The following is a 27,438-nucleotide window of genomic DNA, read 5'->3' on the forward strand; positions in this document are numbered from 1 at the left end:
AAAAATGAAATACAAATAACCAAATGATTTAAACTAAAACACCACGTGTCGGTTATTTTGCACTCGTTTGGTCTCTTGCGGTGTTTTATGTTGGGGCAGCACCAGTGCCACCAGTGAGCACATGATGGGGTGTGTATTTTCTACACAGGTTCCTGGGCTGCTGTGCGGCTTTTATTCAAAAATCACCATTCCGGAGAGCAATCTGATCTGATCAGCACCCAGGCATTTCACGAGCAGGGCCGCCCACAGCACTGATGTCGGTAAGTGGCACGCAGAATTATCTATATATAGAGAGACGCAAAATGTGATAGTGATGCATGTAGGCCTGTTCGGCTGGAGAGCTGCAGACAAAGCTGGATGTGCTCCTGTGGCAGGCAGCAGCTTTGTAGCTGGATGTCAGCATGGTGCAGTCTCGAAGCCTCAAATCAAGGTCGATGTGAATTGCAGCAGCAGCAGCAGCAGCAGCAGCATTAAAACAGGATGCCTCCATATGGTAAAAGCAGAGTGTTTAGGGAGTCAGCTCCATCACCGCGTGCTATACGCGCAGCAAAACCATATATCCGATTATCTTATCGACGTTTGGGAAGATGGGAATGCGGTGTCCACTTGTGGGGAGCCACCACAACAACCACCCCTGCAGCTGCGGCAGAAGTTCGGCGTAATAGGTTTATAAAATATCACCACAAGCACGTCAAGGGCAGGGAAAACGCCAGAAAACCGCACCTCAGCGTAAGACCATAATGACCCTTATTGTTTTAAGTGGCAGTTCAGCACCATGGAGAGGTCATGATTAGGTCTGCGAGCTGGGATTATTGGTTTAGTGGGGTGATGCCGTAATCTGAGCTCCGTTATGATCGGTTGGATTCGTTTCATTGTGTGGAGATTGTTGAACTGCATCCAGAAGCTTGAGCCCGAACATCCCAGTGAGGTGTTTTCAGCTCTGATGCTTCATGTTTAATGAGGGTGTTGATGTGACATGTTTAGACTGGGCGTGTAGCAGAACCACTGCTCAGGGTGTACCACAGTCACTACTAATCACACATAAAGCCTGTATTACTTGCACTTTGATATTTCTTTGGTTCAAATCATGACAGAGTGGATTTGATGGACCACAGGGATTTATATTGTTTTTCTTAGAACATAGTCACTGCATTGGTTCTTCAAAATGTGCAATTATAAGCAAAATTAATAAGATTTTTATATTGGATTGATGCATTCTTTGTAACTGTAGGTTTGCAAATAATTGTTATTTTTTATAATCAATCAATCTGCCAATTATGATTATTTGCTCTATAGAATGTCAGAACATAGTTATAGAGGAAAATGCACATTGCACCTTCCCCAAGCTCAAAGGGATCATTTTAAAACTGAAAAATATTTCACATTCACAGATTCATAAAGACTAAATGCATTCAGTACATAATATTCCCATTTGAGTGAGTGAATTTTAGCATTTAACCACAATGACATATTCAGATTTGTTCTAATTGTTTTTTGTTTCCTCACACTACTGACACATCATAAAGTGTGAACAAATGTGCATTTTTATTACACTCTTGTTTTATCTGTTCATCTACCATTTCATGGGGTGTTGTTCCTTCGTTCAGGGCAAATATCTATTCAGAGATTATATTCAGGTGTCAAAGGAATGATCTACTATTCCACAGTTCCCTCAGAGGACATAAGTCCTGGGCCATAAACATGACAGCCACACTAACCACATTTCATCCATTTTTCAAGGATTGATTACAAAAAATATCAGCGATTTTACAGAAAAGACATCATATGCTGCTGGACTCACTCACTTAAAGCAGTTTTACTGCAGGTTTCCTGTTCTGCAGGACGTCAAGACAAAATTAGAGCAGACACAGCCGGGCAAGATGACAGAGAACAAACATCATATTCAAAAGGAGTGAGATGGTGAACATGGGTGTGATATTGTGTAGAAGTAATGGATGGATGTAGCTTTATCACTTAGAGGTGACTTTTGTTTGTTCCGAAAGCAGGATTTGTGTCGCTGTGTGTTTAAAATGTAACACAGAGATATTCACTGTAACATAAGAGGAGATCTCTTCCCAAAATTTTGGTGTAAATACAGATAAAGATTTTTGACCATATGTTTTTGAAATCTGGTACTGTGTTAAGAGTTTCAGAGAAATGTGTTGTTGGGTTGTAATCAAACAGCTTGAAAAGTGAACAAGGAAAAGGTTGTCCTTTATCTGAATCTAGAATCTTGATGACTAAATTGGTCCTGCATTTTTTTTTTTTTTACAGATATCATGATGCCGGTTTGTCAAAAATGTCAAATTTGGTTATTTTTTCATGTTCACAGGGTTTAGGGTAGTTGGCTTGAGGGGCCAGCTATGGCTCATGGAAAAAAGCCAGGAACTGTTTCCAAAATATTGGCTGCAAGCCCTTCATCGTGCCCCGGTCCAGGACTCGCGAAACACAGCCAAGACGAGCAGCGAGGTTTGGTGAGGGAGGCGGCTGAGCAACAACCTTGTACCTTGAAGGATGATGACAACGACCAGCTGACTCCTACTGTTTCTGCAAACCACTATTACATGAGTTGTGACCCGAGTCCAGAGGACATGGAGGACACCTGCTCTGAGTACGACAATGTGGGCTCGGATGTGGAGCAGGACTATGATGAGGTGCTGCACTTGAACAGGGAGGGCATTGTGGACATGAGGTATTACAAACAGTACAGTCCTGAAGATGGAGGCTATATAAAGCATGCAGCAGGTGATAATATTAATGATAACACCAGCGCTGCTGAGCAGATCACTCCCAGACCTCGACACAGCACAGAAATACGTGAGGGATCACAGTCAGACACTAAGCCGTATAAGACAAGCCATCGCTTTAGGTCACATTGTGCCCCGATTACAGGAGATGAAGCGGAGGGTGGCATGAAAAAGGCCCAGGAGGACAGGTTCTTGTTCAACGATGGAGATGAGATAGAAGAAGTGCTAGACGGTGCCAAATTTATAGAGGATTTAGAGGAGACAGAGAATAGTGTTCAAAAGCAGACTGGCCTATATCAGGGCAACGAGAATGAGAGAATTAGAAAGGGAGGTGATGAAAGAGAACGAGAAGATGACACTCGAGTCACAAGGAACCACAATGTCCCAGGAGCTGGGAGGAAGTGTGATTCATCTCACATGGGTCCTAAGGAGAAGGAGAGGCAGGGCAAAGGACGAGGACGAAGGGGAACAGGAGAGGACATTGAGCACATTGTTTCTGGGATAAAAGGATGCACGACCAGCAGCACCGAGCAGCGTCCAAAAACTTCATCCAAGGACTGCAAAAAGGCTGCTGTGCGTACCAAAGCTAGGCCTGGTTCCAGTAAGCAACATCCTCCTCCGCCGCCTCGTCATACCCACGCTCAGTCACCTACCGACAGCCAGAAGGCCCAGCCACAAAGAGAGACTCCTCCTGTTCCCAAACCCAGTCCCTCCGCTGCTAACAGCCGGGACAGTGAGCCCAGGGTTATCAAACCATCCCTGGCTCCTCATCACACACCGGAACAACAGAGAGAGTCTCCAGAGGAGCGACAGAGACGGCCAGAGAAACCCCAGCAGGTAACCAATCCAAATAGGCCAAGTCTTTGTCCCATCTCATCCCCTGTGGTTTGTGATTGTTAATATTTGTACCCAATCTACCAACACTGTGCCACAGACTGAATTAACTAAGATTTTAATTACATGCTTTGCTAGAAAGAGTCTTTGTTGCCTTTTGCATATGGAGTCATCATGTACACAGAACAGTAAGAAGCTTTTAAAACAAGACAGTTAGAACAGATGTTTGTGTGCAGCAGGAGGAGAAGCCAAGCACAACCGTGATGCCTGAGGACGTGCCAGAGGAGCCGATGAGGCCTCAGTGTCCAGAGCTCGTCCCTGCGGGGGACAGTAACACTCCCAAGGTGAAGATTTGTTTCACGATGAAACATCTCAAAGATAAGAATGTACAATTTCTTGCAGTTCTTGCTAACGAATCTGTATTTAAATAAATTCCTGATTGTGCATGCTAAAATTCTGAGAGACATATTGAGGCCATGGTTCTGACTCATGTCTACTGTGATAACTGACTTCTAATGTTATTTCCATGAAATGTTTGCACTCGAAGTCTAACTTTTGAACTTATTTTCAAAGAAAACACAGGAGGCTGCTTCCTTCCCCAGCTTTGAGGATGGTAAATATCTCAGAATATTCTTCAGTTTCATCATTTTTGTGAACCTATGCAGCACATTACAATCTGTTGTTGTTTTGCTGCACAGTCCCGGGTCCCTGTGAGCCAGAAGATCTCATTGATGGAATCATCTTTGCTGCTAACTACCTTGGCTGCACTCAGGTGTTGTCGGATAAAAATCCATCTAAGTCTGTCCGCATGTCCCAGGCCCATGAAGCCGTCAGTCGTATTAAGGTACACTTCCCTCAAGAGGGCACTTTGATTTGGTTTACAAATATTTAAATTGGCTGCTGTTTTCTGATTTCATCAGCCTGCCTCAAAATGTAGCAGTGAAATTTAATAAAATTTGAGCATTCAGGTCCATGAAGACTTGACAAGTTGCTTTTTGAGCTTCGGACATCAAACTATCTGACTTTCATTTTATGCCAAATGTGTGTTTGCAGGTTTTGAAAATCAAATTTGGTGCATGGAAGATAGTTCTTCAGTACTGGCAGAGCTTTACTGTGGGTTGCAGTGGATTAATGGCATTTATAAATGTATGTGTGTGTGAGTGAGTGTGTGTTGTCAGCTGGCCTATTTGTGGAAGATCTGCTGTGCAGTAGATTCAGTTACCACACAGTGGAGCTGTTGCACTCCTGTTTTTTTCTCACCTCCACCCATATCAGTCCGTTGATTATGAGCTGAAAATGTGCATATCAAATATAAAACATCACACTAAAGAACTGAAATGTAAAATGCTTAATAAAATGATGTTTATTTCAAAGAGCCAAGACGAAGACTCTCAGATGATGACAGAAGTGGACCTGTTTATCTCCACGAAAGCTGTCAAAGTGCTGAACGCTGATACACAGGTTAGTAACTCTTACATCTCTGTGTTGTTATACCCTCTGTTTTTATTTTCACATGTAACGATTGTCATTATTTTTGCTTTCTGTAGGAGACAATGATGGACAGTGCCTTGCGGACCATCTCCTACATCGCAGACATTGGTAGCATCGTGGTTCTGATGGCTCGGAGACGCATGTCTCAGGCCTCATCGGAGGATTTCTCTGAATCGTCTGACTCTGCTAGTGACGGGAAGAGTCAGTACAGGATGATCTGCTATGTGTTTGAGTCAGAGGACGTAAGTGCTGCCGTTTAACTGCACGTATATTCTTAATTTTTAATTTAGTTTTGGTTTTAAATATGTTTTCTGTAGTCCCTGAAACCAATGTGATCTTTCTTACTTCCTTGCTGTTGTCAACTGGGATAGCCTTTCTGCTGAGTAGTTTTCCCCAAACGCTCCCCTTCCCATAGGCACAGCTAATTGCACAGTCCATTGGTCAGGCTTTCAGTGTGGCCTACAGAGAGTTCCTCCGAGCCAATGGCATCAACCCGACCGACTTGAGCCAGAAACAGTACAGTGACATCATCAACTCCCAGGAAATGTACCACGATGACCTCGTCCATTTCTCAAACTCAGACAACTGTAAAGAGGTGCGGCATTTTTTATTTCGCTGCAGGGAAGTTGTGGATGATGACTGATGGATTTCCCTTAAAGGAAATGACTCCACGAGAATCTCACAAATCTTCTAAAGCCTGGCAGTTTAAAATGTGCTTGAAAAGATTTAGGGAATGCTTTTTTTCTGTGTTCCAGCTCTACGTGGAGAAGCAGAAAGGGGAGATCCTCGGTGTGGTAATAGTGGAGTCTGGCTGGGGCTCCATCCTGCCCACCGTCATCCTGGCCAGCATGCTGAACAGTGGCCCTGCAGCTCGCTCTGGAAAACTCAGCGTGGGGGATCAGATCATGTCCATCAATGACACCAGTCTGGTGGGGCTTCCACTGGCCACCTGTCAGGGCATCATCAAGGTACAGATCATTATCGAGTAGTTCCAGTTAGTGTTTATACAAAAGGAAAGAACTGAATCAGGGAATGGCACGGTGGCTTCCTTCTGTCTGCACTGCAAAGACATTCTGGTCAGCTCCACAGGAGACTCTCAATTGCCAGTAGTATGACTTTGACTGTCAATGTCAAAAACTATTAGGAGTCTGGTGACTTCTTCAGATTGCCCCTGCCTTCATGCTAATTGCATACTGAGATGAGCTACAGCAAGGATACTAAATTTGCTTTGACTGGGAGGCACTTATGCAAAGTGAGAAGAGGCCAGTTATTGCACACACAGTAACATTTATTAGATAAAATGAAAAAAATAAAATAAAAAAAAACTCTATCTTTGGCACAGTTTATTTTCATATTAACTGAGCAACAGTCAAGGTACACAACTGAACATTTACTGCAGAAACAAACAAACAAAAAAAGGCAGAGGGAATCCATTTATTTTCATTGTGCTTTAGAAAATCACCAACAGATGAGTTGATACCCTATTAGAGGCCTCATTGGCCCCACAGGCCAGAAGTTAAGCATCAAAACAGATAATAAATGCATGCAAATTTAATCATGAAACTATACATAGCATCCTCAGCAAGTTATTCTATCCACACAATCCTGCAAAAAAACACGGAAACGCAAAGATGACAATAATCTTTAGTCCATAAGCTTTTGACTTCTGCAGCCTGTTTGCTGCCTACAGCTCCAAGCCCATTGGTTCCTACTGAAGTTTTTCTCAAATTGGTCACAAGTACTCAGCAGGGTGATGTAGGTGAGACTGAATAACAATAAAGGTTTCTTAGACACTGACAGATCATTATAACAGAGAGGAATAAATTAAATCAGAATGTGGCTACAGGTAATACTAGTTAGTACTCTGTGGTAGACTTCATCATTGGTTCTGGTCTTTTCATGGCCCATTTTGATAATAACCGTCATCCTTTAAAATGGCTGCAACTTGAATATGTTTTGGGCTTGTTCCAGGGCCTGAAGAATCAGGTGAAGGTGAAGCTGAGCATCGTGAGCTGTCCTCCTGTCACCACCGTGCTCATCAAGAGACCTGATCTCAAGTTCCAGCTTGGATTCAGTGTTCAGAACGGCATCGTAAGTGAGCCCTTGTCCGTCGTGGCACTAAACTTCAGGCTGAGTATCAAAATGAAAGGCTGCCAACTTCTGAGGAGTGCCACGGTTTCTGAAGATTGATGCTGGTGCCATTTTCTTTGCAGTTACATATATAATGTGTGTTTGGCATCCTCAGATCTGCAGCCTGATGCGAGGCGGTATTGCTGAACGAGGCGGCGTTCGTGTTGGGCACAGAATCATTGAAATAAATGGTCAGAGCGTTGTTGCCATGGCACACGAGAAGATCGTTCAAACCCTGTCTGTCTCAGTGGGTGAGGTAAGAACTGGTCATGACACAAGACAGCAATTTTCACTGATTAGTGCACCACAGAAGCACTCTGCCACACATGGCTGGATCAGTTTGAGATTAGTTGATGGCCAAATATTATTGGATACACACTCACTGCAGCATGCATTCAATCAATAAATCAAATCAATAAAAGGCCTTGGAAAAAGGGCATGGTTAAATATTTAAATCTTTACTGAAAAGCTGGTAAAATAAAGTCTAAGTAATGCAGCAGAGGAGGATTGTTTAATTCCATTTACAGTATATTGCTAACTTATGGAAAATAATTCATTTTCTTGACTGCAAATCTACTTTTTAACGTACCTGCTGTTATTTGAACAAAAGGAACGCTTTTCTTCTTTACAGGAACTATTCAATATTATGGAAAACTCACTGCTTCCGTGTTGAGAGTTAGATAAAAGAGACTAATACTCTCCTAAGTCCAGCACATTAACCAACAAAAAGCCAGCACGTGTTGATTTTCATTTTTGATTTGGGTGGATTAAATAAACATGTTTTCATTTCAGGAACTGATAGGGGTATTTTATTACTTCTAGAAAGAGTTGGCCTTGCTATTCACAATTTTTTTTCCCCAGGCTAAGCTAACCGACTGCCCATTGTTGCTTCATGTTTATTATGCAGATATGAGAGCGTTATCACTCTTCTAATCTGACTCTTGGCACGAACGAGTGAATCAGCTTATTTGCCAAAATGTCCAACAATTGCTTTGTAAATTTGTGAATTCAGCCTCAAGGAAATAAATTAGTTTCCTCGAGCTGACAGTTTACTATAAATAACCTTGCGAATTGCTCAAATTATGTCCAGACAAATAGTCTTTATCAAGCATTCGCAGCTGTGAATTACTTTTAGTTTTTCCATTAAAACCACAAGAGCTCGTTATTTGTCAGAAATGCATCCAAGATCTCTTCTCTCTTGTAGCACAGAAGGGAGTAAATTAGGCCTGGATTCAAGTGATGTGATTACGGCTGTGCATCTATAAATGGGGTTGTTAAGACGACAGTGTAATCAGCCCGCTCCTCTCTTCTGTGCCTCTCTGCCAGATCAACATGAAGACGATGCCTGCTGTGATGTTCAGACTGCTGACAGGCCAGGAGACGCCTATCTACATCTAGAAGACCCTGCATGGATCCAGCCCACTGTAGTTCTGCATGTCTGGCTGTGTGAAGACAATAGACAGGTGGCTCAGTGGGAGGAGGAAATTTATTTTTCTATCATTTTATTTTCTGGGCTCTTGTTGCGATGCTGTAAAGAACATCCGGTTCTCATTTTCAGGTTTTATCTTGAATTACATTGTCATAATGGCCTTACAATGTGAATACTCTGTCTGTAGTACTGTACGTGAGTTTATGGTGTTGAAGAGAAGTAGCTTTATGGTCATGATTATTTTCTTATGAAGAGATAAATTAGTACATTTATTTTTATTTAGTCATTTTTATAATGTGTATGGAGTTTAAAATTGTACTTCTACTGTAAATACTTTGGATTACTCAAGGACTTGGTTGGAAAGGCCATTTTACTCCTACAGTATATGCATGTGATTATGAAAAATTACTGACCAGGGATTCATTCTCAATCGGACATGATAATGTATTACGGTAAGTATTAAAAGAAGATAATAATATGCTGTACAAAGGCACTAAACTCTGTGTATTATGGTGACGCTGAAGGCCAAAGACACACCTACTATTCAAAGACATACAGTATGGATGATCATTACCTTTACCAGAGCTTACAAGAATGTATCAAAATATACATTGCTGGATGAATGTAATGTTAAAACACACTGAAAATACAACTTCACTGCTCAGCACTTGTTTGTTTTTATTTTATTTAGGTGCAACGTCAAAAAGAAGGTGCTTACAAGATATAAAATACATTTGGCTGAATTACAGAATAATCACTTATCTGGGCAGTTTAATATTCTTCTGGTGTTTTCACATTTATTTGGATCTCAGAAGTTGTGAAACTGCTCAGAAACTATACACATATTACAACCTGTTGGTGCCAAACAATCTGCATGTGATGCGAGAAATCCTGATGAGGCTATCCAACATAAATATAATCAATATTAAACATGTTTATCTCATTCCTATCATCCATATTGATTGGTGTATATACAAATTGTATGGAGTTCATACAATTTTATTATATTTACAACTACTGCAACATGACAATGTACTTTACAACTTCAACTATTTACAGATATCTCAGGTGTAACACAGAACACTTACATGGATAATTAAAACAGGTGTGAAATCAGACTTAATCTGTAACACATTCAGCACAAATATCTTCAAGTAATAGTTGGAGAACCTCCCTGATGGAAATCTCGACGGCATCATATATGGTCCTGCAACAGCAACAAAAAGAACACAGTCAGTGTGCAGCAAAGATGGGAATAAACTCACGCTGTGGTGGCCATAATAGCTGCATTATTAACTTTATTTGAATCTGCTAAGCTTTATCTATGCTCTGAATTTGGTTTCAGTGCCTTTTTTGTCACATTTTTACTTTACTTTCACTGTGGACTCATTTTTCACTGCAATATAACGTCTTGTATTTCTAAGAAAACAGCACAACATGGCTAGAAGTAGAGAGAATTACACAACATCTTCCCTTCAGTGGCATAGTTATAATTCCATAAATTACAAAAGAAAATACCAAAGCTGGATTCTTCTGATTGTTTATTTTACAAAAATCTAAAATCGGAATTCAACATGTACAATATTTTTTCTAAGTGCCCAGTGGTGCAACCAACACTGAGGAAATAGTAACTTTCATTCTAGTCTGTTGGTTGCATCTGAATCACTAATAGCTCTTTGGTTGTACAAAAGAACGCAGAAATGTTTGTTTTTTGCAATTTCTGGTTCTAAGAAATCTTTATTTTGTGGCAAATTTTGAAATAATATATGTAGAGCAGTGGAATTTAGATGAAATGTAATGAATGATTTGATATAGATGAATAATTCAAGAACTGTTGGAAAGTTGAGAATCCTATGATTCTTTCTGCTTTTACCGTTACCAGCTCTCAAAAACAGTATGATTGAGTGCTGATTTTGCAGCAATAGATGTAGAACTAAGTCACATTTTTCAAGGACAATGAATCATGCAGTGCTGCTGCCTGTAAATAAATAAGTGAAGTTTTTAAAAACAGAAAAAAATGACTGAGGATTGCTAATGTGCCAAAAAGGAGTATCGGCAACTTAATGCAATCAACTTACTGCTGGAAGTTTTGTTGGCAGTGGAGAAATCGTCACTGCATCAATGAAAACTGAATTCATGTAGCCCTCTCCATAAGAAACATCATCATCTTCATCGCTGTCCACACCCACACTGAAAGCCTCTTTGATCTTCTCTGGTACCAGAAAGTCAAAAATCACCACCGCAGTCCCAATGATGGTGCAAAGCACACCTGGAAATCATCTCAATTAGTGGGACTCACTACTCTAACGAACACTTTGGTTGCCAGTTTCAAGTGCAAAACATATGAAATGATGATATGTAAAGCTCCAAGTCTTTACCTGTGGCCAGAGCCAGCCAGAAAGAATGGCTGTATTCTGCTTCAAAGGAAGCAGTTCCTATGGAGAAAACACACTGAGGCACATTCATGATGGTGGAGAATGAGGCCATGGAGAAGAAAATGAAGGCAGCGGTGGCTAGCATCATGTAGCCGGCATACACAATGACGGGCATGGAGAAGAGGATGTTGGCGATCAACCAGCAGCAAAACGCTGTCCTGTGGAACAAGTAATGAGCAGCAGCTTTAATTTCTGCTACTTTAACATAAGCATCTGTTCCAGCTGAAAATGCACTATTTGACAAAATGTGACTGAGCTGTTTATAGTCACCAGAGAGTTGCAGAAGCGTATCGTCCAGAGTATCTGTACTGAAAGATAAGACCACATGGGCTGCTTAGGGTGAATTTCTCAGCAATGTAGAGGATGGGGTTTGGCAAACCTCTCTCCAGAGCATCCTCGTACACTTTTGCCATGGTGTCATGCCAGCTGAACACCTCATTGTAGTTAATGGTCTCATTGAACTGTACAACAGGATTCCCTGAGAGAGAAAGAAGGGGAATTATGTACATATGCAATCATAGATACACCTATAATTGATTTGCAAAAGTATAAAAATGACACGTGAATCCACGAGATGAAGTTGTAAATTTTTAGAAGACTTCTGAGTGAACATCTTAACTAAAAATCTGAGTTGTTTAAATCATTAAGGCCGCCAGCTTATGGTTGTTTTGTACATCAGATCTACACAAAACAGCAGCAACGGAGTGACTCACCTTTCAGAGTAACGTTGATGCCGTACAGTCCAACATGCAGGCCGATGTCAGCGTTAATCACCGCGTTGCTGAAAGACTTGTAGGTGGCGTTTGTGGTCACACTAGCCTCAGCCCAGTCGCTGGTAAAGTTGAGCGCTGCAGAGAAATTACATAAAGGTAAACAGTGACGACAAGAAAAGAAAAAGATCTGGTGCTTATTACACAACGATGATAAGAATACAAAACTCACCCACTATCACCGCGCCTATGAACAAGCTGATAATTATTCTGAACATCCACAGCACACGCTGATAGGAGGGAAACAACAGAATACAATTATTTCAGGTGCAGGCAAACTAAAGAATCACCATAAAATGATGCTGTTACTTTTCACTTTCGGTAAGCATCCCGACAAACACAGAGGGAGAGAAAAACTCTGAGGTTTAGTGACCTGTCTGCAGTGAGCAATATGTTATCTGCACTCACCGACTTCCCTCGTATCCCTGGCAGAATGAGGAGAAGACCGACTGCTACCACAAGGAAGACCAGAATAATGGTGAGCAAGCGGGTACTGAAGATGAAGGCAGTCCTTTGTACGACGTAGAATGGGTAAATGTCATCGTAGAAAGTCATCTTAGCGTCTGATCTCACGGACACAGCTGAGACTAGACAGTGTAACAGAGAAGACAGTGTTAGCAGTGGGCTTCTCAGGTTCCTCCAGATGCAGAGATAGCAGCTCCTGTTACCTCCAACTGATAAGGGATGTTTCATTGCTAACACCATGTAACATGGCAGACGATTAAGCAAAAGCATGTCTAAGTTTTGCAGCAGCATCTAACTTGGTCTTGCATTGTTTTTTTTACTGCAAAGACAGAAAAAAAACATCTATGCAATCCTGTACTACTTCAGTCACTATAAGGTAAATCAGTGCTCCTGACTTTAATCTGTTTGTTTAAACCTAAGTATGAAGTTTTCAAGAAAACCAATCAAATAAAAAGTGAGAAAAAAAAGCTCAATCCAAAAAGTCTTTCTTACCTCAAAGGACGTCAAAGGACGAGGACTGAAGAAGAGAGTGGAGTGTGAACGTTGAGGGAACATACACTTCTTTTATACCTGCGGCCCCTTTGTGTCACCGAGGAGGAGGATGATGCATTAAGTGGAATGCTGTGGAAAAGAGGTGTGATCCAGAGATGGTGGCCATTCCCATTTGGGAAACACAGGTCACATACAGTTTGTGATAAGCTGAGCAACACCTCAGCTTTACGATTGTGGCATTCTCCTCCTGCTGCTGCACTACTTCAGCACAACATTTCAACCTCTCCTGAGGGTAAGACTACAACTGTTTCATCTTCTTCTATCAAACACAAAGACATTTAGGGAACATGACACTATTTTTGTATGCATTAGGTTTTCTAACAACGTCTAAAGGAATATTAACAAAGTTTTGGAAAGTTTAACTATTTATTCAGTCTGTGGAGTTAGACTTTTAGATTTTAGTTTCTTATCTGTGATAAAGCAACAAGGTGGAAATAAAATAGGAATATAATAGTAAATGTACCTTCACCTCGCCTTCGCTTTTCAGGAGTCCTTCTCTTCTCTTGGCTGAAGACTGAGCTGAGGAGCATCTCCTCGCATCAATGGATTTGCGTAAATGGCTGTGGAGTGTGTGTGCACTGGTTGGTCTGGTGCTCAGTGTCAGTGAACGTAAGTACACAGCGGTTCACTGTCAGTTAGCGCAGAAAAGTAGAGAGCCGCTTCACTTTCAGCTCCTCGTGTATTAACAGGTTCTCAGGGTGAAGTCAGCTGGGAGGTTCCGCGCTTTGACGGCTGGTACAACAGTTTAGGAAACCCTAAAAAAGGAGCAGTCGGTAAGTGTCACACACCGTCTGCCTGTCTCTCTGTCATCAACACACCTGGTTACTTTGTGTGTGTGCGCACGCAGGTTCTCATCTCGTGCGCCTTCTGCCCGCGCGCTACTGGGACGGAGTTTACCAGCCGCTGCACGAGCCGCAGCTGCCGAACCCGCGCAGACTCAGCACGGCCCTGAGCGGAGGCCCGTCCGGCCTGCCGTCAACCCGGAACCAGACTGTCCTGTCCCTGTTCTTTGGTGAATATAAACCAAATATTAGTTACGGGTTCTGTCACCGTCAACAGTGAGCCAAACGGTGATAGAAACAGTTCTAGCAGGAGTTTTAACGAGTTAACTGTGGTGACTATGGTTACAGTAATCCTCATAGGGTAAACTGGTGGAAGACGTCTCCTTAAGAACAATGTTAGATATTCTCTTTTAAAATCTATATTTTTGATTATCATTGTAAAATGTCTGCCTAAGTGAGCTCATCACTTCTGGTAAGATAAACTATATTCTCAAATGTTTTTATTTTACTCTGACTTAAACTATGCTGTTAGGTAACACATAAGAATTATTTCATTTTTTAAATAAATTGAATTGTGGTGGTGAGGACAAAATGTATAAATTTACTTTATTTTTATTAATATTTAAATTTAGGTCAGACGTTTAGCCAACAGCAGCAAACAATTCAAGCTAGCTAGCTGGTGCAGTACCTAACTAATGTAGCGAAACATGATTAGCTAAATTCAGATAGTCAGCTTTTTAGGAAGATAGTTATACACTTTTTAAAATTGCTGATACTATTGTTTTACTTTAACTCAGTAATAGTGTATATATTTAATCAGAAATTTAACAGTCACAAGGTTACAGTATTGAAAGCCATTGATGTCCGTGAGGGGCTTCTTACCCCATGTCTTGAGAAGTCCTACTCTTACATTTTCACATATTACTAAAAGGGAGATTGTTATGTTTTATTGAAACTTCTGCATAGATTTTGACATGACTCACATTTTAACAGTAAAGGAAAGTATGCATATGTATATTCCTATAAAACACCACAACAGCTTAATTTGTAGGTACCTGGTCAACTCGTGCGTATTCAAACTTGTGCGTGTTCAAACTCGTGCGTATGCAAACTTGTGCGTATGCAAGGGTTAGGGTTAGGGTTAGGGACGACAATTCAGCAACTGCCAGTGGTTTATAAATCCATGTCTGAGCACCATAAATAAACAATAAAACACTGATTTTACATTCACTCAATACACACAAGTTCGCATACCCACGAGTTTGCATATGCACGAGTTGACCAGTATCCAATTTGTACTGTCAGAATATTAGCCTTTAACCTGTAATCGATGTACTCAGGCCACATAAGTGTAAACTTATAAGGTAGATGAGAACAATAGATTAATACCTTCACTGATACTTACCAACTGGATTAAGATTTAAAAAACTTTTCTATGTTGACTGGTATACCAGAATAGGAAAATCACTTTGAAACAACATTGAAAAGCATTGACTGTGTGCTGATGACTGACATTAAAACCAAATGAAAAGCGCTTGTTATGATTTATGTTGAACATATGTTGGATTTTCAACTGTTAATGACACTGAATCAATATTGATTCAACCATCGGCTAAAAGTCAGTCTCAGCTCAGTTTTGACTGATCAAATATTGAAACAATGTTGGTGACAGAGTGCAACCACGATTATGTAAAAGGCAGATTTGAAATTTATATGTTAAAATTATTCAAGCAAAGGGTGCTTAATTTAAAATTTATGAAACACATCTCACCCCAGAAATGGTCTCACCTAGTTCTCTGCATTACAAAATATGCGCACTGAAACAATTTTGGTGAAATGTCATGATTTAATGGCATCTTTCTAGGTTTTAAACTTCTTGTAGATTGAGCTACCATTAATTTTTAACCTCAACCAAAAATCAACCATTGTGACCACAAATCAATGTTGAATTAACATCTTTTGCTATCTGGGTAGCAGCATGTCTAATTGTTTTTTGAAGTTATTAATTGTGCTTACATTTTTCAGGTTATCATGTTGCATTTGAAATTTTTGACTCACGAACTCCTGGATGCCCACCTGAGTTCATGAACATCCCAATACCAAAAGGTGACCCCATCTTTGACCCCACTTCAACTGGAAATGTCTTGCTGCCCTTCCAGAGAGGACCATGGGACCATGAGTCTGGACAGAGTCCCAGTAACCCTCGCACACAGGTTATTGATCCTTACCAATATAAAATCAATGTTGCATTTACCTCTGCAGGCTTCAGAATCAACAATACACGTGAGCTCTGCATGTAAAGAGCAGGTCAGAGCAGTACATTGTGTTATGCATCATTAAATCTAAGTAAAACTACACGTTACATGCAGGTCAACCTGGTGACTGCCTGGATAGATGGCAGCTCCATCTATGGCCCCTCCACTTCCTGGTCCGACACCCTGAGAAGCTTCTCTGGAGGACTCTTGACTTTCGGCTCTGAGTATAACATGCCACCTCAGGGAGGAGGAACCAATCTCATGTGGAGTGCTGCTGATCCCTCTACTGGAGAACATGGACCCCAGGGCCTTTATGGTGAGACAGTTTACACTTGAAACTGAAGATCCTACACTATTTACAAAGAATTAATTTCATAAATATGTCAGGGGAGCTGTTAGGATTAGAAGGGAAAAAAGCAATAAACTGACTTTATTTTCACTCAAAAACTCAAAAAGACATTTCTCCTTAAATAAAGTGCAGGACATCCATCCAAACAGCCAGGTGTGACTGAAGAAATATTGCTTGAAGCTCATCCAAAACAGCTGAGCTCAGTGACATTTAATGTATCCCCCAAAGCCCACAAACTCAGCAGTGATGTGGGACACACAATCATTGACAGCTCTGGCTCTGAACATCTTCTTGCTTTAAAATAGTAATTTCCAGAAAAAGGAAATCATTTTATTTGAAAAATGTTGTTACCTTTGAGTTTTTCAGATCTGTTTTTTTTATTTTATTTTATTTTTTTTAGCATTTTTACCATCACAGACTCCTTGTGATTGCACATAACTGATGGCCAAATATTACAAAATCTCAATGAGCTGCACTATGTTATTAGTGAACTAAACCTTAAGCCAATCTCGAATCTGTTTTGTATTTCTGCACTGAATGTGGCAACACCTACCCAATCAATACTGCAAGCTGCTGATAACAAACAACAAAAAATTCTTGCAAATATTATTTCACCAAGGTCAGCCTCAAACAGTGTTGCAGCCTGCAAGGCTGAGTCAAGAGAGACCCAGCCTGACGTGGGCTGTGACTCTTTAATTATTGTGTAAATGGCCTGTCACCCTCACCACAGTAAATCCCCTTCTCTATAGCAGAGAAGATGCCACACAGGTGTCATGAAACCAGTGTTTTGTTCCTCTTGTTGTTGAAGGTGTGTAGTTATTATCTGGGGCGGAGACGGCGGATATTCCCCCGTTGTCACCTTTATGGTGTCACAACCTTAAAGACAAACAGCCTAATTATCATCCATTAGTGGTCACACATATTCATCTATTAACCTGATAGGATTCTTGGACAATACAGAAAAAGAGCAGAATATCTGTGAATTATTGGTTGTTAATGAGAAATGTTGAATATGCAGCCTATTTCTATATATGGCAATATATTGATTCCAATGACCTGGATGGATGGGAATCCACACAGACTTGTTGTTTCTGTAGTGATGTTACTCACACAGTGAAATAGCAGAAATTCCTGCAATTTTGTGCCATCTCCTGTTTTTTAGAGTTGGGAAACGCCTGGGCCAATGAGAACATGTTCACGGTAGCAGAGGGGATTATCTGGTTTCGCTACCACAATTATGTCGCCTCCAAACTGCATGAGGAAAACCCAGACTGGTCAGATGAGACGCTGTTTCAAAACGCCAGGAAAACTGTTGTGGCCACATTCCAGGTAGAAGGAAAAGTCTTCGTGTAATCCTCTCGCTACACAGATGCTGATTTAATTTGCACTCTGGAAGGAAGGAGGTTGCATCAGCGCCAGGTGGTCATTAAAGGCGAATGTGTCATCTCTCATTAGTTTGATTAGCACGGTTCTGTCCTCCTCAAGCTGTGTTCAGCAGCTATGCACATATATTAATATTTTTTCTTTCTTCTATTGAGAGTAGTCGGTGAAATATTCCCAAACCCTTTTAATGTAATCAAAATTGAAATTATAATCATAAAATATGTTATTGTGCAGTTTATGAAAAAATTACTTCAAACAGGAAGGAAAGAAGTAGCATTGGGAGTTATTATCACCTAATCCAGTGGTGTTATATTCAGTTCTGACAGTTATGCTTTAGGTGTAAATTAAAAATCTCCACTGACGTTTTCTCTTCTAAAATGCTTTCACGCAGAATATCGCTGTCTATGAATGGCTGCCCGGATACCTCAACAAAAAGCTTTCCCCTTATCCAGGTAAGACTCAGCCAGAGTGCGTGTGCGTACAAGTGGACAGGAAATGTAATGCACCAGTGACCACAGGCCACGGTGAGGTGAGCTATCGGCACTGGTGTTTGGCAAAACATGCGCTCCGTCAGCAAAGCATCACACTGACTCTCTTTCTTCTGCTGAATAAGCACCCACGGATGAAGAAAGTTAAAGGACAATGGTCAGATGATCCCGTCACCTGAACTCACTTTTCATTTTTGTGTCTGTACTGCATTCATTCTCTCACTGTGACCATTTGCAGGAGGTTTGAATGCAGAAGGAATGTTGTTGACTTTGTTTTCGGTGTCACTGTTTAACAGTTGTTGTGCATTATGCTCTCACAGGTTACCAGAAGTTTGTTGATCCAGGGACCTCTCCTGAGTTTGAGGTTGCTGCTATAAGATTTGGCATCACTATGGCCCCACCTGGTGTTTACATGAGGTAGTGATTTCTTTTTCTTGGGGCATAATTCAAGCTCACTTTGTCCCGTTGTGAACAATGACAGACACAATCTAAAACCTAGTATGTGGATTCTGTAAGAAGCAGAGTTAATTGCTTTGACACTCCTTTTTGCTACAGAAACAGAACCTGCCACTTTCGGAGCGTCATCAACATAGATGGGAGCACATCACCAGCAATGCGCCTTTGTAACAACTTTTGGAAGCGGCAGGTATATAATTATTATACTGATGCATTTTATTATTATCACAGTGAAATATGTGACAAGGGTTGGGTTACATGACAGGTATGAATAAGACTGCAACACCAACCTTATCTTCTACACCGCACACTCCACCAACCTACTTTCATTTTCTTCATTGTAAGTAGTAGTTAAAGGTCTTTCAAAATGAGAGCAGGCTGTGGAGTCACTTTTACATACAGAGGGAGAACACGAGGAAAAACTTTGCTGAATTTGATCCAGGACTTTAGAAACAGAGAAATACACCCTTTTGTTTGTGAGTACAAATTTGTGGGCCATTCTCTTAAATACAAACCACTTTACATGCATTCACACTATTTTCTGTCAATATTTTTTACATGCCATTTCAGATTTAAATCTAAATGCACTTCTATTTGGTAAATGCTCAGTCAGCATACAGGTAATGTTGGTCTTTATTCTAGTTGGTATTGGCCTAAGAAAGAGCTGAATACAGATACTTTAAATGTTCTTTAAGGATATGGTGAGAAAATACTCACTGTGAGGAATGATGATGGAGGAATTATATTATTAACAATCTGTATATTATGCAGTTATTCAATGTTTATTTGTACAGGGGCAGGTATGTAGCATGAAGTGATGCCTCAGCATTTATAGCCTGAACTAATTTGTAACGCCTGGCCCTAGATAAGCCTCAATGTTAAATAGATTTTTCATTCCAGAGCGCCAATGTGAAGACAGGCCAGGATGTAGACGACCTCCTCATGGGCATGGCCTCCCAGATTGCAGAAAGAGAAGACAATATTGTTGTGGAGGACCTGAGAGGTCTTAATGGCTATCTCTATCACTCAATTTCTCATTCATGAACACTTCATGCAGTAGAAACTGATACACTGCTTTCCTCTGATTTATACTTTAACAGACTACATGTATGGACCCCTAAGGTTCACCCGGTCAGATCTGGTGGCAAAAACCATCCAGAGAGGCAGAGACTTTGGTCTGAGTAGTTACACTGACATCAGAAACGCTCTGGATCTGCCTCCTGTAAACACCTTTGGAGATTTAAATCCTGAGCTCAACAGCACCAACCCACAGGTAGAAGCTGCAGTCTCCCATCTGAACGTCTTTAAACAAAGATCAAACACTCCCTAAAAAAGTTCAACAGTAATTCTGTGAATTTAAACTTTGTCTTGCTACCACAGTTGATCCAAGATGTATCAGAACTGTACAACGGAGACATCTCAAAACTGGAGCTCTTCCCAGGGGGGCTGCTGGAGTCTCTTGATGGTCCAGGTCCAGTTTTCTCTGCTGTTATCCTGGACCAGTTTGAGCGCATTCGAAATGGAGATCGCTTCTGGTTTGAGAACAAACAGAATGGGTAATCTTCAGGGCTTTTAACATGCAGTATAAATAGATGCAATGCAATCATAACAGCCTTTACTGTTTTTGATCATTTCATTCATTCATGCACATTTATTCAGTAATCTCACTTTGTCCTGACTTTGGGGTCATTTCCAGTTTGTTTACAGATGAGGAGATCCAGACGATCCGCAACACAACGTATTATGACGTCCTTCTTGCAGTCACAAGTGCAGAGGCTGCTGATATTCAAAATAATGTGTTCTTTTGGCTGAATGGTAAAAATACAATGTGTATAATGCAGTGCATGTTTTTTTTATTTAAAAGATCCTCTCTGAAATAGAAAGTCTCTCCCTGTTGTCCTCAGGTGACCCCTGTCCTCAGCCCACTCAGCTGAAAGCATCGATGCTCCATCCCTGCACTAATGCCACAAAACTTAATTACTTTGATGGGAGCAAAGCTGGCTTTGGGATATTTGTCATCTGTCTGTTCCTCTTTCCTGTTGGTCAGTATTACACTCACCCTCTCTTTTTGCACATGAACAACAGTGATGTCACTCACCAGCATCTTCAGCGTGAAACATTTTACCTCCACAGTGAGTTTCCTCGTGGCCTGTATGGTGGCGTATCATCGGAGGTACCGGTACAGAAAGTTCCAGAGAAGAAGAAAAGCTGGTGGCAAAACAGAGGAGCCAGCTGCGGGAATCATTGGTATGAAATCTGTGAGGTCGAACAGAAAACCCAGTGTCAATACAAATACAACGTCAGGTTTCATAGCTGACAACAAACATCAGCTGAATGTCAGCAGCTGTAGAATTACTGCAATGCTGAACACGATCACAAAAGTGCAAACACAACTGTAAGCCTGAGCCGATTATAGGTTATAAAGTGTTAATGTGTGTTAAATATTTACAATTATGCTATCTGCAGAACTCAGGTGAGAAACCTGGACAAAATTCTAACAACTGATGAGCCAAAATCGTTACGCTGTTTTTTAGTGTTTCTTGTTATTTCACACTCGTCCTTATCGTTCTCCAGCATCCATCATACGCCTCTTCTCATTCTGTTTTTGCTCTCCAGCATATGAGTGGCAGGGCCATAATAAACAGCTGCACCCTGTCAGCGTGGAGGTCGATGAGAAGAGGAGGCTGCAGGTCTTTGACAGATTTGGATCTGCTCACCGCTTCCTCAGTCTGGGCAACCAGGATAACTTAAACATTCTTCTCTCCAATGACCGGCAACGTAAAGCTCTGCTGCTCAAAGTACCAAAAGAGTACGACCTGGTGAGTGTCTGAGGAAGGGACTGAATGGTTTGGACATCCAGATTTTTTTATCTGGAAATGCAGCTGCAGTCTAATTCATGCTACAAGAAAGAAAATGTTTTAAAGCTGTTGCTGCTGCATTTTATGAAAGCATAGCCAGACAGGTTTTGTACACTTTTATCCTTGTTTGCAGTTTATGCACATCCAGCTTCCTCACTCACACACACCTCATCCAGTTGTCGATGAAAGCGTGATTCCTTATCTCCATCACTTTCATCTCCCGACAATCATGTTTATCTCTTTTTCTGATGCTCCCTGTGTGCTCATCCAGGTGCTTTTTTTCGATGATGAGAGCAAACGTGCAGAATTTGTCAAGCACCTGCGCTCAGAGCTGACACGCATCATGCAGGAGATTAGAGTGAAGGAGATGAGAGAGACGGAACTGCTGAAGGAGGCTTTAACCAGAGACCAGAGGGCTCAGATTGTGGAAACTTTCATTCGACACGCTTTCTCTAAGGTACAGTCAGCCTCTGGATGTTTACCTCATCCTCTGCACTGTTACAGCACCAGCAGATTCATGCTCTGCCGCAAAATGTCATCAGTTCTTGTTGGAGGTCAAACTAGGCCTGACCTCAAACTAAAGGAACTAATTGTTGGTCTTGATGGTGAGCTCATCCGTGATGATGTCCTCTGCTGACGTTGGTGATATTAGTAACTACACTAAGGTGACATATAATAACTGTCTCTCTCTATCCCTCTGGAGAACAGGTCTTGGAAATAGAGAAGCGTGACGCTGGAGACATGAGTGGCATCTCCCGCAAGAAAGCCAGAGAGGTTCTCCAGTGTGAGCTGACAGCGTCAGAGTTTGCTGACGCACTGGGCATCAAGCCTGACTCCTTATTTGTGGACTCCATGTTCACACTAGCAGACAAAGATGGAAATGGTTACCTCTCCTTTCAAGAGTTTCTGGATGTGATGGTTATTTTTATGAAAGGTAAAAATAATGGCTCTAAAATATGTGTGGTCCCTAATTGTGTTTTCATTTAGCTACAACATCTAAAAATACTATTATACTATTATAGATACTATTATAGGTAATTTTTATACGAACTTTGATTTCTTTTTCCACTTGTAAGATAAAGGCTACAACAAAACTGGTGCATGTATGTGAAGGTTTTTTGTTAGCTTAGAATTTCTGCAACAATCTGCCCCATTCGTGTAAAAACTTTTGAGCAAATCCAGGATTTATGAAAAGATGCTAAAGCCTCTAAAACAATATTTAGACATCATATGAAATCTTCTGATAGAACCAGAAATATTCATTTTATTGCAGGTTTTATAGAATGATGAAAGCAATAAAATACATGTGATTCTACATTATGTCTTTGTATGCATCCAGGGTCTCCAGAGGAAAAATCCAAGCTGATGTTCTCCATGAATGACATCGGTGGAACTGGTTTCTTGTCAAAAGAAGAGTTTGCCAGGATGCTCAGGTTTAATCGATCAAATACTCCTGTTTGTACATGACTGCGCTGAGTTCTTTTCTGTCTGTTTGTTGGGTCGTCTTCACCGTTTTGATAAATTGCAGGTCTTTCCTTGAAATCTCCAACGGTGCTCTGTCAAAGAGCCAGGCAGAGGACGGCATCAAGGCCATGATGCAGGCCGCGGGCTTTGATGACAAGGAGAAAATCTCATGGAAGGACTTTCACTTCCTCTTACGGGATCACGAGACGGAGCTGCAGTTTGCCCAACTCAATGTCAAAGGTTGGAGAAAGTTTTGTTATAGAAGGATGTTTTTTTTTTATATCCGTATTTCTCTGACTTTGTGTGATGCATCATTTGGTCCGTTGTGTGTTCAGGGATGGAGAAACAGGGGAAGAAGCGGCTGAGTCGAGACCAGAGAGTGTCCTTCATCTCTCCTGGAAACAGGTTAGAAAACAGGACAGGACTGTTAACTCTTTCAGATCCCAAATGTTGCTTCATCCAATAGACAAAGACATACAATGTAATAGTTTGATATTTATTTCATTCATGCAACCCCAATGACCCTGTTTCTCTGCTTACTATTGATCAACTTTTGTTTTCAGCAGCAAGATGGAAGGATCGGAGCTACGCAGACGGAAAATGTATGCTTGTGTGTTTTTTAAATATTTCTGCTCTAGTAAATAAATTTCTGAAAACAAAGAGGAATATTAGGATTAAAGCAAACAACGTACAAAAAGTGCCATTTGTGTGAGCATTTTGAATATTTCTGTTGTTTAGAAAACCAGCTTGTTTTTTACCCACTTTTTCCATTTACATTATGTACAACACAGCACTGAATATTACCTTAATAGAATCTCTTGGATGTATATATTTTCAGGTTAAATGCCAAGACTCCAAATGTCTATGTGAAGGCCAGGCGTGAGCAGTATATTAGGAACCCCGTCCAGCAGAAAGTCCAGCAGTTCAAACGTTTCATTGAGAATTATCGCCGTCATATTATGTCCTTCATCGTCGTATACGGGATTGTAGCTGGTGTGACACTTGATAGATGTTACTGTGAGTAGAAATTCTTCTTCTACCCTCTTACTAGATCTTATTGATCAGTTTTAATTTCTTACTAACTCTGATCATTATCCTTTTCTTGCATGATCCGGTTAAACCCCGTGACTAGATTACGGTGTGCAGGATGAAGCTTCGGGCGTCCCAGAGACAACAGCGGTGGGCATCGTCGTGTCCCGCGGCTCGGCGGCTGCCGTCTCCTTTCTGTTTCCCTACATGCTTCTCACCGTGTGCCGCAATCTCATCACGATGTTGCGAGAGACCTTCCTCAACCGATACATCCCCTTTGATGCTGCCATTGACTTCCATCGCTTCATGGCCATGACTGCCATCATCCTATCAGGTTGGTCTAAGGAATGATAGCAGGTGTTAATAAGAGGGATTTTAAATTAGATCGAGTCTTTGCCTTTTTATGTTTAATTCATTGTTCACTGGTGTTTGTCTTCTCACTGCAGTTGTTCACGCTTTGGGCCATATTGTCAACCTCTACATCTTCTCCATCAGCGACCTCAGCATCCTGTCGTGTTTGTTCCCCAGAGTCTTCGTCAACAACGGGTAATGTTTGAAGAGTCTGCCTGAGATTAGTAGATATTTTGGGAGTTCTCTTGTCTGATTTAGTATGCTTTCCTCTCAGGTCTGAACTTCCTCAGAAGTGGTACTTCTGGTTCTTTCAGTCAGTTCCAGGTAGATTATGAGCCTGATTTTACACACTAAGCTGGATGTGAACTGCTTCATATATTATACAGTAATTCATTTTTCACTCTGCTTTTTTCCTAGGAATGACTGGTGTCTTGCTCCTCTTTACTTTTGCATTTATGTATGTTTTTGCTTTACAATACTTCCGCCGCATCAGTTTTCGTGCATTCTGGGTCACTCATTACCTCTACTCTGTAGTGTACCTTCTAGTAAGTAAATTTCCTACTTTTAAGTGAAGCAAACCTGAGGGAGGTGTAGAGTGGTGTAACGGCAGCTTTGTTTTAATCCAACAGACAGTTGTTCATGGCAGTTATGCTCTGTTCCAAGAGCCTCGTTTCTACATCTACCTAATCCCTCCTGCACTGCTGTTTCTGCTGGACAAACTAATTAGCCTGAGCAGGAAGAAGGTGGAGATCCCTGTTGTCAGAGCAGAGCTGCTGCCTTCAGGTGACCCTTTTAGAAGATTCAACTTTAAAATGTGTCATTATTTTGTCCATCCTTAATTTTAGTTTTTGTTAATTCCACGTGACTTTCCCATCATCTTCACTGAAATCATGTAACATGTGTGTGCATGCGAGTTAACACCTCCCTCATCTGTCCCACCTGCAGGTGTGACACATCTGGAATTCAAGCGACCACAGGGCTTCATGTATCGATCAGGCCAGTGGGTTCGCATAGCGTGCTTGATGTTGGGCACAGATGAATACCACTCATTCACACTGACTTCATCTCCTCACGAAGAAACCCTGAGCCTGCACATCCGAGCCGTGGGGCCTTGGACCAGCCAGCTCAGAGAGCTCTACACTGAAGAAAGCCTGCTTGAGCTGGGAGCCTATCCAAAGGCAGGCCATTAAGTTATTCTGAATAGTTTTCTTTGCTTCTCCATTCCTTGTATTTACATGACATCGATATTCATATTTATCTTCTCTTCAGCTGTACTTGGACGGCCCGTTTGGTGAAGGCCACCAGGATTGGATTGATTACGAGGTGTCTGTTCTGGTGGGGGGAGGGATCGGAGTCACCCCGTTCGCATCCATCCTCAAAGACCTGGTGTTCAAGTCCTCCATCAAGGCCAAGGTTCAGTGTAAAAAGGTGCGTCTTAAAGTCAAACAACCTGTGCTGTGTTTTTGTCTCGAAATCCTCTTGCTAACGCTCGTGTGTTATTCACAGGTGTATTTCATCTGGGTGACACGAACACAGCGTCAGTTTGAGTGGGTGTCAGACATCATCAGGGAGGTGGAGGAGATGGACACCCAGGAGCTGGTCTCTGTCCACACCTACATCACCCAGGTGGCTGAGAAGTTCGACCTCCGCACTACCATGCTGGTGAGATCTGCAGTCCATTTCAAAGTGTCTCTTCCAGTAAACAGCGGGCTGAAACACTGATAAATATTCAAAATGTTCTAAAACAAAAGATTAGTTTGACATTTTGGATAACACGTTTCCTGGTTTTCTTGCTGAGACGTAGATGATAAGACTGATACCACACTCATATCTGGCCGTGTTCAGTCCAAAGGTAAAGTCTGACTATCAGCATCTCGAGTGCTGAACTAATAAACACATTATATCTCATTTGTTGAATCCAAACAAAACGCCTCCTTAGCTGATTTCTTGGCAACCTCACATTGATGACTAGACTCCAAGAAATCACTCCTCCTGGCTGATAGATCCTACACAAATGCTCCTTTACACCACATCTTGTTGCTTTGGTTTTTTTACAGGTCAAACAAATAAAATGTAACACATTTCTGAGTTAGAGGATTTCGCTACTTTCTGACAGAGCTATTTCCACTCTTCTAGCTTATCTTTACCGACACAAGAGGGCCATCCATCTTCTCACTCTTGACAGGAGAGCAAATAAGCTTATTTACTGAAACGTCAAATGCAATTATTGTTATGTAATGAAATGTTATGTAAACCACTAATGAAGTCCTCACCTTTTTCTTTGTGGCCAGTATGTCTGTGAGCGCCACTTTCAGAAGGTGTGGAACCGCAGTCTGTTCACCGGCCTGCGGTCCGTCACTCATTTCGGTCGTCCACCCTTCGTGTCCTTTTTCAACTCACTGCAGGAGGTTCACCCTGAGGTCAGTCCTTCATCCATCCTCATCTTCCTTTTTTATGTTTAAATCAGAACACCAGCCCTGACAACATACAGTGAGTAAATGCTTCTAACTTTAAAATGTGTGCTGTTTCTGTAGGTGGGTAAATTTGGTGTGTTCAGCTGCGGACCACCCGGAATGACCAAGACTGTGGAGAAAGCCTGCCAGCAGGTGAACAGGAAGGATCAGGCCCATTTCTTACATCACTACGAGAACTTTTAAGTCCTCCTGAGCTTTGGACCAGAAGGTTCCAGAAAGAACAACAAGCCACTTTCAATGAGCACAATTTTTTAAACCACAATCATAGAGCCACTTTAGCAGGTTTTGATTTTTGATTCATTGTACTGAAGTGAAAGATAATTGATTAAATCATGAACTTTATTGTTAAACTCATTCACATAAGGAATGGGGAATTTTATTTCTGCTAGTATAATCCCTATAGTACCAGATTCTTTTCTTAATTTATGCCAAATGATTCTTAACCATCATGCATCACCTGAGTATAGTACTATACTAGTTTAGCTGTCATTGTTTGCAAATGTTGTATTAACATACACACATCAGTGACAACTTTTGCCTAACATTGTGTAGGTCCTCTCATCTCATCAGAACAGTTCTGACCTTTTAAAATGTGAGTACAGACCTGTGGGGATGTTAACTTAATGTTCTTGGTTTCTTCTGCTTTTGTGTTAAAAATCTGTGACAAATAAATAAATGAACATGTTAAAACAAAAA

General features: G+C 41.2%; 3 protein-coding genes across 6 annotated transcripts; 2 read left to right on the forward strand and 1 right to left on the reverse strand.

Moving 5' to 3' along the window:
- The first annotated feature begins 116 nt into the window (after positions 1 to 116).
- On the forward strand, positions 117 to 9,298 carry apba2a (amyloid beta (A4) precursor protein-binding, family A, member 2a). Of its 3 annotated transcripts, none has more exons than XM_022192921.2 (12): positions 117 to 260; positions 2,333 to 3,584; positions 3,818 to 3,925; positions 4,155 to 4,194; positions 4,280 to 4,425; positions 4,956 to 5,042; positions 5,129 to 5,314; positions 5,488 to 5,667; positions 5,828 to 6,040; positions 7,044 to 7,163; positions 7,318 to 7,458; positions 8,529 to 9,298. In XM_022192921.2, the coding sequence occupies exons 2-12, from the start codon at positions 2,364 to 2,366 to the stop codon at positions 8,598 to 8,600; spliced, it is 2,514 nt and encodes an 837-aa protein (XP_022048613.1). In that variant the 5' UTR covers positions 117 to 260; positions 2,333 to 2,363; the 3' UTR covers positions 8,601 to 9,298. The 3 variants fall into 3 exon arrangements, with proteins under 3 accessions (XP_022048613.1, XP_051807907.1, XP_022048614.1); XM_051951947.1 differs by having other exon boundaries at positions 4,280 to 4,353; XM_022192922.2 differs by having other exon boundaries at positions 3,821 to 3,925.
- duox2 (dual oxidase 2) lies at positions 9,285 to 13,433 on the reverse strand. Of its 2 annotated transcripts, XM_051951948.1 has the most exons (9): positions 13,317 to 13,433; positions 12,794 to 12,922; positions 12,245 to 12,423; positions 12,009 to 12,066; positions 11,780 to 11,914; positions 11,337 to 11,544; positions 11,010 to 11,224; positions 10,710 to 10,900; positions 9,285 to 9,838 (listed from the first exon to the last, which is right to left on the reverse strand). In XM_051951948.1, the coding sequence occupies exons 3-9, from the start codon at positions 12,389 to 12,391 to the stop codon at positions 9,827 to 9,829; spliced, it is 966 nt and encodes a 321-aa protein (XP_051807908.1). In that variant the 5' UTR covers positions 12,392 to 12,423; positions 12,794 to 12,922; positions 13,317 to 13,433; the 3' UTR covers positions 9,285 to 9,826. The 2 variants fall into 2 exon arrangements, with proteins under 2 accessions (XP_051807908.1, XP_022048638.1); XM_022192946.2 differs by lacking the exon at positions 13,317 to 13,433 and having other exon boundaries at positions 12,794 to 13,043.
- On the forward strand, positions 13,396 to 27,438 carry duox (dual oxidase). Its single transcript, XM_022192909.2, has 33 exons — positions 13,396 to 13,462; positions 13,543 to 13,626; positions 13,701 to 13,865; positions 15,661 to 15,848; positions 16,005 to 16,206; positions 17,402 to 17,568; positions 18,014 to 18,074; positions 18,431 to 18,527; positions 18,666 to 18,756; positions 19,467 to 19,569; positions 19,667 to 19,839; positions 19,947 to 20,122; positions 20,263 to 20,381; positions 20,471 to 20,608; positions 20,700 to 20,813; positions 21,183 to 21,385; positions 21,696 to 21,881; positions 22,133 to 22,358; positions 22,764 to 22,857; positions 22,953 to 23,128; positions 23,224 to 23,293; positions 23,452 to 23,490; positions 23,727 to 23,905; positions 24,021 to 24,251; positions 24,364 to 24,463; positions 24,543 to 24,592; positions 24,686 to 24,813; positions 24,898 to 25,051; positions 25,214 to 25,446; positions 25,538 to 25,696; positions 25,775 to 25,930; positions 26,560 to 26,688; positions 26,803 to 27,438. Exons 1-33 carry the CDS (start codon positions 13,396 to 13,398, stop codon positions 26,923 to 26,925), a joined length of 4,581 nt encoding a protein of 1,526 aa, XP_022048601.1. The 3' UTR covers positions 26,926 to 27,438.

This window comes from Acanthochromis polyacanthus, chromosome 8 (genome assembly GCF_021347895.1).
Source record: "Acanthochromis polyacanthus isolate Apoly-LR-REF ecotype Palm Island chromosome 8, KAUST_Apoly_ChrSc, whole genome shotgun sequence".
In the NCBI taxonomy this organism is placed as follows: domain Eukaryota; kingdom Metazoa; phylum Chordata; class Actinopteri; family Pomacentridae; genus Acanthochromis; species Acanthochromis polyacanthus.